Source organism: Staurois parvus, unplaced genomic scaffold (genome assembly GCF_062004578.1).
Source record: "Staurois parvus isolate SC_StPar_1 unplaced genomic scaffold, SC_StPar_1.0 ptg000670l, whole genome shotgun sequence".
NCBI classification, from domain to species: domain Eukaryota; kingdom Metazoa; phylum Chordata; class Amphibia; order Anura; family Ranidae; genus Staurois; species Staurois parvus.
The window spans coordinates 3,607,689-3,620,135 of record NW_028318466.1 but is presented as its reverse complement, the minus strand read 5'-3'; the positions used below and the strand labels follow the sequence as shown (position 1 = coordinate 3,620,135).

The 12,447-nt window shown below is 41.8% G+C and overlaps 1 protein-coding gene across 1 annotated transcript in view; it reads right to left on the bottom strand.

Annotated features, from left to right (window-relative positions):
- Positions 1–9,035, bottom strand: part of SH3BP5 (SH3 domain binding protein 5) — a 117,347-nt gene extending 108,312 nt beyond the window's left edge. Inside the window, exon 1 of the mRNA XM_089652074.1 lies at positions 8,689–9,035. Coding sequence (XP_089508200.1) covers positions 8,689–8,772 — 84 coding nt within the window. The 5' untranslated portion in view covers positions 8,773–9,035. The remainder of the gene's footprint in view (positions 1–8,688) is intronic.
- Positions 9,036–12,447: the final 3,412 nt, after the last annotated feature.

Below are 12,447 nucleotides of genomic sequence, written 5' to 3'. Positions count from 1 at the left end.
ATTTCCTATTTACACTGTGATTGGACACAGCTGATCACATTGAAAAGGCCGCTCTGAATGGCCCTTTACCTGTATCCGTGATCAGCTGTGTCCAAGGAACACAGCGATCACAGATCGCACCTAGTGTGCACCCCAGGGGGCGCGAACGTGGAGCTAGCCAACCGTGCTGTAGCCGTCTTTTGGCTATAGTGCAGTCAGGAACTGGTTAAAAATGTATTAACATGCCTAAACATTCTAGCATTAATGTGTGTTTGGTGTTTTCCTCTCCCACATGGTGGTGCTTTTCTTTTTCTGCCTCTAAGTGCTCCTGCCTGTAAATACCTGTGTGTGAATGGACATAGAACGCGTTTAGAGGTATAAACAAAAAACCTCAAATGCCTTTAAAAATGGCCCTTTTTACATCCTGTATGCATGAAGCCTTAGACTGATCTAAAAAATGCTATCATTGCACTAACATAATAGAAACATGGATGCCGTAATTTTGAAGATTTTGTTGAAATACCGGTTGCCTGGTAGTTTACAGATCCTCTTATTTCAATATCAGAATGGCAGCCCAGAATTTTAAAATGAATGTCAAAAATGACAACCTGCATATTTTTCCATTATATTTATTTCAATTTAAAATAAGCAACGTTTTGACTTTATTACAATTGTAGGTATTGGCTGAACTATACATCTCTTATATTTGGTTTTACTTGTTGTATTCCAGGCAGTGAAACCAATCAGTAATGTGCTTTCCAGCAAATGCTGCAGAGGGGAGGATGGTTGGAGGATGCAAATCCATTAATCCCCATGGTTCTGGAATGGTATGTCCAACAAGGTCATATAGTAGGCATAATGATAAAGATAAAAAAAACAAACAAAAAAAAAAAACACCACACATATTTGGCCAAATGAAATAGTTATGGTGGACCATCACACTAAATAAATGTTGGTAAATTCAAAGGAAAGCATTGCAAAGCTTATGCTCAACTTTAATCAAACTGCAAAGTTTATGATCATTTTCTGTTTGCAGTTTTAGCATGTATGGGTCTGATAATTTGGCAGACAGTGTGTGGGGTAATCAATTGCTTTTTCATTTACTTAATTTTAAGATGTCAATCAAATGAAGAAAATAGCAATGCGTATGTGCAGATGCGTACACATAAAAATCATGACAGTAACAAGTTAGTCTGCTATACAGGTGGCAAGGGGCCACAATACTCACAAACAACTGCAACTATGGTAGGCTAGTTGAAGTGGAATTACACGGCATCTGAGCACCACAAACCAAAAATGCTATTTAATTCATTTTTAATATTCAAGAAAACTTCCACCACCCATCCAGGTTTCCATGCTTTACTGAAATCACTTTGAAAAACACCTTCTAGCATTTCTAGCCATGGCCATCTTGAGTAAGGGCAGATTATTCATGTAGCATGTACTTCCTGGAATCTATCTGCTCTTAGCTCAGGCATGCAGGCAATAGGGTGTGCTTAGTTGGGACCCCCCGATGACTCCTGAGATGTATGGCATTATTTGCCTATGCCTTGCAACCAGGAAGTGACTGAAGAAATGGGTGAAAAAAAAGGAAGGACAACCAGTTTGTGACAAGCAGTAGTCCGTGAAAGATCTTTCGCACAGATTTTAGTCTAGGTGGACAAATGAGCTGGGATAAACATTTGGGGATTTATGCATTGTTCTGCAGCTGTAAATAGAAATGTTAGTCTTCGTTTGTGTGCCAGAAACGTAATTTCTCCACGGCGAACAGTTGAGATGTTCAGCACAAAAAATAATTTAAATTACAAACAAAAAGTTTATCCAATTGTAAGTGAGGTTGGGGGGAGGAGGCAGGGCAATATGAGAGTTAAGCTGGCAATGAATGGATCAAAACTCAGCCGGTTTAACAGTGACCAGGCAAATTTTGATATGGCTAGGGCCATTCCTGCTTGACAGAAGACTGTCAGATGGGATTGTTTGAAAACTTTTCTTGATCATTGGCTTCAGACGCTGATTGGTGTATTCTGACAGCAAAGAAGTCCCTCTGTTAAAATACAATAGCACAGAGGGATTTCTCCATCCACCTTGCTTGTGTGAATGGGGGAATGTGTTTTTTTTTTCCTTTGTTCAGCCAGTGGGCCGAAAAAACAAAAAAAAACAAAAAAACACAATCTATGGGCAGCCTTAGTTTAAGGTGAATGTCTGCTTTAGGTAGAACAGCCATATAAAAAAGGTAAATTAACATTCACCACTCTACCCAAAAACTAAACATATTTATGGGTGGAGACATTTTGAGGACAACAAGGGAAGAAACAAAGGAAACTTTGTAACAAAGATACAATTATGTAATCCTAAAGCTGTCAGCATATCACGTCAGTCACTAATAGGAAACCACGCTTGTCTGCTGAATAATTGAATACAAAAAAAAAAAAAAAAAAAAGGATGTCAGACCTTATCAGATATGGTGGGTTTAAATCTAGAAGTCAATTATACACAAAGCTGCAATGACTTTGCTGTGTACATTGGGCAAGTGGGAATGGCTCTGTAAGCTGCTATTGCTCAGAATGTGTGACATTCAGTGGTCTATATCCAATCTGCACAATCTCCTGTAGATCTACTGTGTGATTTAATTCAAATTGAATGGACAATTTAAGTTTGTCCTCATATTGTATACTTGTGGTAAAGGGGAAAATGGTAAAAGGGAAAATACACCGTCATTTGTGTTTTGTGAGCAGCAACTACCTTGAATTTATAATTAGATAATATATATATACATATATATATATACATACATACATACACACACACACACACACAAAGTCAGGTCCATAAATATTGGGACATCGACACAATTGGCCATGCCTAATGTTTTTGCTATCTCTCTGATGGGTTTGTTTTGTTTTTTCAGCCTAATGATGGCTTGCTTCACTGATAGTGACAGCTCTTTGGATCTCATCTTGAGAGTTGACAGCAACAGATTCCAAATGCAAAGAGCACACTTGAAATGAAATCTGGACCTTTTATCTGCACATTGTAATTGGGATGAGGGAATAACACACCTGGCCATGGAACAGCTGAGAAGCCAATTGTCCCATTACTTTTGGTCCCTTAACAAATGGGAGGCATATATGCAAACTGTTGTAATTCCTACACCGTTCACCTGATTTGGATGTAAATACCCTCAAATTAAAGCTGACAGTCTGCAGTTAAAGCACATCTTGTTTGTTTCATTTCAAATCCATTGTGGTGGTGTGTAGAGCCAAAGATGTTAGAATTGTGTCCATGTCCCAATATTTATGGACCGGACTGCGTGTGCATATATATATAGTAAAATAATCTTTTATAAGTTAAAGTGGAAGAAAAGTCCACATATTCTTTAATATGTTCTCTCCAACCCCCCCTCCCCCAACCTATCCTGCCTAGCCTGTATTAAAAGCTTATGGTACTTACCCATTTTTAAATTTGTTCTGGTTTGCTCACATGATGCCACAGCTCCAGCTTTCCCGTGTCAATGAGCAGCTGCTGCAGGGGAGAGAAGGAAGCACTGACAGCCGCTGGCCCTGGGAGCCTATGGATGACATCATGGCTCCGGGAATTCACAGTTGTCCTTGTGTGCTCCCTCACACAGAGCTGCAGGATCACATGACCAGACTGGAGTGGGCTGAACATTGGTAAGTGCACAGATTTATTTATTTTTTTAAATACAGATTAGGCAGGATAGGTAGGAGGAGGGCTGAAGGAACATTTTTAAGAACAGTTTTAATTCGGGTTTTCTTTTACTTTAATAGGGGTTTCAGTTGCCCCCATGATCCAGAGCATCATAGAAAAAGGTTGGGCATCCCAATACTGAAAATCTGTCTGATGAAATTAAGGGCACATTTTACCTATAGGCCTCATGAAAACTGGGCATTTGCCCAGCTCTTCTGAACGCATTTTCTCCTGACAGGAGAAAGCAGATATGAGATCTGCAGGAGACTTTGCATGGCACCAGTGATCTGCTGATTGCTGATGCAATGTTTACAGGCTCCTGTGGTCAAAAATAAGAAAATGCGCAATTTTTAACATGTAAAAAAATGTGCATTTATTATTTTTTTTCTAAAAGGTTAACTTATCCTTTAAAAGGGGTGTTTTTATGCCAATGAGCAGGAGGCCTTACACATAAGATGATTTAGCCTGATCGAGGAAAAAGTGTTTTAAAGAGTTTGTAAACCCAAAATTTCATATTCACGATACAATATATTGCCAAAAGTATTGGGATGCCTGCCTTTACACGCACATGAATTTTAATGGCATCCCAGTCTTAGTCGGTACGGTTCAATATTGAGTTGGCCCACCCTTTGCAGCTATAACAGCTTCAACTCTTCTGGGCAGGCTGTCTACAAGGTTTAGGAGTGTGTCTATGGGAATGTTTGACCATTCTTCCAGAAGCACATTTGTGAGGTGAGGCACTAATGTCAGACGAGAAGGCCTGGCTCCCAGTCTCCGCTCGAATTCCTCCCAATGGTGTTCTATCAGGTTGAGGTCAGGACTCTGTGCAGGCCAGTGAAGTTCCTCCACCTCGCACTCACTCATCCATGTCTTTATGGACCTTGCTTTTTGCACTGGTGCGCATCATGTTGTGTGATAGATATTTTTGGGCCTACAATAATTTTTAACATTATTGTGAACTTCTGATAGGGGTCTAAGTCTCAATTCCTGCAACTTATTTACTGTTTCATCACCACAACACCCCCCTTTGGAAGCTTTCCTGTAGGGGTTTATGGCAGTATGGCCACCTGGCTGAATAAGCCCTGGAGTCGTAATTTCTAACACCTCCTAGGGAGTGTTGTCATAGATCTTCTTGGGAGAACTGGCTTCAAAGGAAGTATGCTTCACTGGACATTGACCTATCATTATTTCAGGTACTTATACAGCCCCGTTAGTTTATGCGGCGCTTTACATATATATTGTACATTCATATCAGTCCCTAACCCTCAAGGGGCATACAATCTAAGGTCCCAAACTCACATTCATACAAACACATACTAGGGCCAATATAGACAGTGTCTAATTTACCTACCAGCATGTCTTTGGAGTATGCACGGGAAACCCAGTACCCGGAGGAAACCCACACAGGCACTGGGAGAACATGCAAACTCCTGGCAGGTGGTGCCATGGTTGGGATTCAAACCAGCGACCCTAGTACTGCCAGGCGGAAGTGCTAACCATTTAGCCACGGTGCTGCCCGTCCTATCATAAATTCCATCTGATGAGCTACAGTGGGCCAATATCTTCCATAAGTCACAGAAATTGAACAGAAATTGGCAAAATACTGAAACTTATTGAAGGGTGTGCCTTTATCTGGAATGGAGGGGAAGGGGGTATAAAAGTAAGCCATTGCTCTCTGTCTTTTCAAAGCCCAGGCGTCAGGATGTCTGCGTAATGTACCACCATTGTTATATGTTTCTCTCCTGTAACTTTCTCTCCTATAACTTTCTTTCCTATAGTCATCTCTCTATATTGGTAATATACTGCATGTTATACTGTAACATCAATTTTTTGTGTAGTATCATATCTTTTGGATTTCAGCATATTTGATTCGATAACTACTTTTCTTTGGTGTAAATAAATTCGATTTTTATTTTCTATTTTTTCAGCACAGTGGTTATAGGTGATTAATAATCTATAAGTGATAGAGAGGCAAGAAGGCCTGATTCTGATGTGGACAAAAAGGTGTTAATCACTTATTACATTTATAATCTTAGATAGAACCAAGGGAATAAGTGAGGTAGCAAAGTTGCCCAAACATTTGGAACATGAAGGTGCCATCCCCAAACTGTTCCCAGAAAGTTGGGAACATGAAATTGTCCAAAATGTCTTGGTATGCTGACGCCTTAAGAGTTCTCTTCACTGGAACTAAGGGACACAATGCAGTCAGGCAAGTACAGTTTTCTGGCAACCACCAAATCCAGACACATCCATTGGATTTCCAGACAGAGAAGAGCAATTTGTCACTCCAGAGGTCACCACTGCTCTAGAGCCATCCGATGCTTTGCATTGCACTTGGTGATTTGAGGTTTGGATGCAGCTGCTCGGCCATGGAAAACCATTCCATGAAGAGCTCTACGCACTGGCGACTTCTGCGCACTTCAGCATGTGCTAACCCCACTCTGTTATTTTACATGGAATACTACTTCGTGGCTGGGTTGCTGTTGCTCCCACTTTGTTATAATACCAGTAACAGCTGACCGTGAAATATTTAGTAGCAAGTAAATTTCACAGATGGACTTATTGCACAGGTGTCAACCTATCACGGTGTCATGCTTGAATTCACTGAGCTGAGAGTGACCCATTCTTTCACAAATGTTTGTAGAAGCAGGCTGTATGCCTAGGTGCTTGATTTTATATACATGTGGCCATCGAGGTGATTGGAACACCTAAATCCAATGATTTGGAGGGGTGTCCCAATATTATTGGCAATATAGTGTATGTACCTGTATACCATGTACTTATATTAAAAAGCATCCGGTTCTCTTTGTATTGCTTCTTTTGTGTGAAATTCCTGCCAGTCCCTCTGCTTTCCTATTAAATATTGATCACACTAGGCATGAGAGCACAGAGTGGTCAGTACTCTAGCTATGCTGGAAACTCAAATGTGCTCTCCAACGATCAGACTTATCCTGACAAGGCTGCACACACAGTGCTTTTCACTAAGATCAGTATTCTGCTGTTTCTCCTCCCCCACTATTCTGTGCAGCTGAGAACAAAAAAGGGAATATGATCATTTATAAAGAAAAAAAAAAAAAAAAGTATTTATAATGTTTCACTTTAACCATGATTAATATCCAAGCACATAGAAATAAATAATCACTTAATTCATGACTGCCTCATCAATTTGTAGACAATAGACTTACTATATCTTTATATAATTTTTTTTCTGTTTTCAACATACCTTAATAACAATCATTAGCTTATCGCTGCAAAAAATAATAGATTTTGTATGCTTATTAACTGCCACGAGGGAAAAGCTTGGCTATTTTGTGATAAATGAGTACGCTGTGAAATCCTTTGTGTAGGTAACACGTGCAGGAAAAGCAATGCCTCCTACTAACATGGGTATGAAATAAAATACCTTTCAAAAAATAGGATCAGAGTCCAATCATTCTGCCTTAATTATATCCATCTTGATTGCTGCAAAACAACAAAATATATACAGGCAAAAATACTAAAAGCTTGTACAGTGTCATGATGCATCAATGTTTTTTTTTTTTTTAATTTGATACTTTCCAGCAAGGGATCAATTAATCAACGTTTTCATCAAATATCCACCCATTTTCACATAAGATTCAATAAGAAAAATTGTTGAATTTTGGGTTAACATTGCAAGAAAGCTTTGATAAATGGACCCTCAAGTCTTCCTGTCTACTCTGCTTGTATTTTACCCATCCGCCCAAAACACATCACATCAAAGTTTTCCTATCTGCTGATGTTGGTAAACCAGTTAGACCAACTAGAACAGTCCCCATCAACCTATTTAAATGCATACCCTTCCAAGCCTGCTCTACCTCCTCCTATTGCAGTCTTGCAATGACATCATACTGATATGATATTAAATAATCTGTATCTGCTTATCAGACAACCAAGGTAATATTCTAACCTATTCACAGGGTCAAGATAGTGAGCTATAAATATTTTAGCTTTAACAGAATATTTTATATTCCAAATTAATAAACCCATATTTTATATACAGTGCTGCATATGCGGTATAAAGTTTTTTTTTTGGAATTTGCATTATAATGCACAGGAAATATTTAATACTTCAGAGATAACTACATATTGCCAAGGTTCATTAGTAACATAAGGCAGAAATACAAAAAAACACACCTAAATGGTATTATATTGTAAAACGCTGTGCAAACTGTCAGCACTATAAAAATCCTATAATAATAAAACTGTATTACTGCTGTTGGAAAACCCTGCTGTATTAAAAAAAATGCTAATTTACAGAAAGAAAAAAAAAACCTATAAAACATAAAAGACATCTAACATCTCTTTATGGAAAGGTTCATACTAGTAAGTAACTACTGCGAACATGTGATCCCACCTTACTATCATAGCGATCATTTTTATTTTTTTTGCACTCTGTACACAAGTCAATGTATAACATCTGTGCTTTTGTACTTTTAAAATGATTTTTGCATCGTTACTTTAGCTATAAGCACCGTTTTGAGATGGGGAAACTAATTCCAAAATAGATACATAGTCATGTAATATAATAGATATAATAGAATTAATCTTGACATGTCTTATGATCCACTTAACATAAAATATGCAATATACAAATATAACAATATTGAAATATAAAAACAAAAAATACACCTATATACCAAGCAAAAAAACAAACAAACAAAAAAAAAAAAAAGCACCCCAAGGCAGCCACACCAAAACATCCTCCTGTGTGAAGTCTAAACAGTACTGGTGGAACAGCGAGTTCCTTTCAAAAAATCAATATTGATATATAAACACATCTATATATATATACTGATATATTAAAACACATCTAAAAATATGCAAAAGCACAAACAAAAAGAAATCAGCCATAACAAACATCCTCCTATGTCAGGGCTTAGCAGCCATGTAGGACCCCCCAGGATGTCTGATCCTGCCCTTCCTATCTAGGTAAAGCTGACACACCTCCCCTTCACAGACATCTGATGGAAGATCATGTACCTGGATTCTGGGGTCCACCTCTTCTTCCTCCTCCTGGGGTTGCACATTCTCCTGACCCTTGTTTCTTATCCCCATTGTTTCCATTATGCAGCAGACATATGTGATGGTTGCTGCAGTCTGTGCTGATGACTGTGCTGAGACACAAAGGCAGCAATGTGTGCAATCACAGCCCCCCTGTGCAGCTCTGCATGTCAGCCTCCTGCTGGCCCCCTCCAGCCAGCCTCTGTGACAGTGTGCAGGTAGTAGACTGGCAGCAATTCTCCTGGAAATGAATGTCAGCACAGAGGAACTGAACTGAGTCTCCGCCTTCTATTGCTGTCACTGGAAGGAGAGAGGAAGCATAGCTTCACTATCCCACAGCTGATTATTATGTGGGTGAGGTTATTGCAGCAGAGGAGAGCCTACATCACTCTGATGACTGATAGCATGCATTTTGGGAGGCTTGGAATACAAGGAGGGGGGAGGGGGGTCTGGCACAGATTTACATTACACAGATCATATGAACCCAAAAGGGTCTTTTATCCCTGATTACATTTAACAGTATGAAAGAGGCAGACTGCTATTGACAGAGGTTTTTTTTGTTTAATTTCTGAAAATGCTAGTTGCTTGGTTGGCATGCTGACTGTATTGTTCTGAGTCAGTGGAAGCATGCACATTGTACTTTCCTGGTACATGGGGGTGACACCAAGCGGAGTACTAGGTGTCATCCTAGACTCCAATCTGTCCTTCCAGCCCCAGGTCCAATCGCTGACAAACTCATGTAGACTTCACCTCCCCAACATCTCCAAGATATGACTGTTCCTAACCTTGGAAACCACTAAACTACTCATTCACTCCTTTATTATATCATGACCAGGGGCGGACTGACCATTTGGAAACTCGGGCACTGCCCAAGGGCCCTGGGGTCATTAGGGGGCTCGATGAAATGCCCCTGGTACCTTTTTCATAGGCTTTTTTGAGTTTGGGCAAGGATGCAGGGGCCCCATGATTCCCTATTGCCCGGGGGCCCCATGAGTTGTCAGTCCGCCCCTGATCATGACTTGACTATTGTAACTCCCTCCTCATCGGCTTACCTCACCACAGGCTATCCCCCCTCCAGTCTATCATGAACGCTGCTGCCAGACTCATCCACCTTCCCAACCACTCCGTATCTGCCAATCCCTCCACTGGCTTCCAATTGCCCAACGCATTAAATTCACAACGCTAACACTGACGTAAAAAGCTGTTCATAATACTGCCCCAAACTACATCACCGATCTTGTCTCTAAATATCACCCAAAATGTACTCTTCACTCCTCACAAGACCTCCTACTCTCTAGCTCCCTGGTCTCCTCCTCCCATGCTAGCCTCCAGGGCTTCCCCCATCTTCTGGAACTCCCTACCCCAATCCATCAGACTATCACCTACTCTGCTCACCTTTAGGTGCACTCTGAAAACCTATCTCTTCAGGGAAGCCTACCCCGCCCTCAGCTAATTACTGATCTCCTCCACTCTTCCTACCACTCCATCCCCCACAGCTATTTCCTCCTCTACCACTATCCCCTCCCTCCTAGATTGTAAGCTCCAAGGAGCAGGGTCCTCGAACCCCTCGTGTATTGAATCGTATTGTTACTGTACTGTCTCGTGTACTGTCTCCCCCCATAATGTAAAGCACTGAGCAAACTGTCTGCGCTATATAAATCCTGTATAATAATATTAATAATAAATATTTTAGGTTAGTGGTTCAGAAAGCACAGAATGTAAAAGCCAGCCAGCTAGCATTTTCAGGCAGAGGTTGGCAATGAAAGGGTCTGTAGTTGTCTAATAACAGCTGGGGTTACTCCCACCTGTCCCCAAACACAAAAATTCACAGGACTATGCTGGGGAAAGGGTTAGGCTTTGTTCACACTTATGCAGGTTGTGTTTGATGCATTTTTCTGTCCGTTTTGATATTTTTTTCATGTGTTTTTGACATGTTTTTAATGCGTTGTGTTTTTTTGCGATGTGCTTAAAGTGGAGCTCCACCCAAAAGGGGAAGTTCAGTTTTAAGGACTTGTTCCCTCCCCATTAAGGACTGGCACCTTTGGGGAGCAGGTAACCAATCTTGACAGGTACCTGCTCCCAGTGGCGTCACTAGGGGGGTGCAGGCTGCACCGGGTAACACTATCACAGGGGGTGACACCAAAATGAAAAGAAGAGCTGTCAGTGGCTGTCATCCATTCCAGTGGAGTGTCCCCCGACCTCTCCCCAGGAACCGAGGCTCCTCATCCCTCCTGCAGCCCCAGGAACAGCCGTGCCATGCGGGGGGGGGAGATGTAGGGTCCCGGCAGGGGGGGGAGGGGTATGTCTGATCCCCAGGATCACAGCGGCTGCTGCAGGCCATTCACACCCAGCCTGTCCCCCGCAGGGGCGGACTGACAACTCATGGGGCCCCCGGGCAATAGGGGATCATGGGGCCCCTGTGTCCTTGCCCAAACTCAAAAAAGCCTATGAAAAAGGTACCAGGGGCATCTCATGGGGCCCCCTACTGGCCCCGGGCCCTCGGGCAGTGCCCGAGTTTCCAAATGGTCAGTCCGCCCCTGGTCCCCCGTACACCGGAGTGAAGCCTGCCCCTGCCCTCTGATTGGACGGCTCCTATTCTACATGTCAGTCCATGAATAGGAATGACCCCGCCCAGAGCCCGTCTCTCTGCATCACATATCACTGGCTGTATCCTGCACAGGACATCCTTCTGTCTCCCGACACAGAGTCCGGGCGCGGGGTGACATCACATGTTACCGCACCGGGTGACACCAAACCTAGTGATGCCTCTGCCTGCTCCCACCGCCTAGGCAACTGTCCTGTAAAAAGCATTCCAATACAAATTGCTTTTCAGAGGGGCTGCAAGAGTTGCCACTGGTATAAACATGTCCTTAAAGTGGTAGTAAACACCATTTGCTCACTTGTACCTACAGGAAAGCTTATCACATAGCCAGGGGCGGACTGACAACTCATGGGGCCCCCGGGCAATAGGGGATCATGGGGCCCCTGTGTCCTTGCCCAAACTCAAAAAAGCCTATGAAAAAGGTACCAGGGGCATCTCATGGGGCCCCCTACTGACCCCGGGTCCTCGGGCAGTGCCCGAGTTTCCAAATGGTCAGTCTGCCCCTGAATATAGCTTACCTGTAGATCCAAGGAATATCTCATAAACGTGCACCATTCAGTGTCCCTGCAGCTGGTGACATCACCAGCGCATGCGTTCAATCCAATCAAGTGGCCAGAGCTCCCGAACATGGAAGGAAGACCTGGTGAAAATGAAAGCCCTGTCAGCATTGACAGCACGTTGCTGGAGGGCTTCGTAACTAAGGTAAGTATTTCATATAAATTAATCAAAAAGGTTTGTGCTAATTAATTGCCAATTGAAATATTTAAAACATTAAAAACAAAAATAGTGCTATTATATTATATAAATCACAAAAAAAGTCCTTCGTGTCAAATATAATGTGCAAAGTCCAACACCAAAAAAATATCAAAATCTTCAATTCAATCAATCTTCATGTGAAAAACACAAAAAACACAGTGCTCAAATCCACCACCGAATAGATTGAATAAACTCACCAGAGCAACATGCTGGCCAGATTATAAACCAGCACAAGCGCTTCTGCTCTGGGAGCAATGGTCTGCAGATGAATCTCAGTGTATATGGGACAATTCAGAATGGCATACACCTCTTCCTAAACCCAAAATCGACTCAGAAAGCAAGAGAGGAGAAAACTCATAGTGTAGCAATGTAAAAACAGA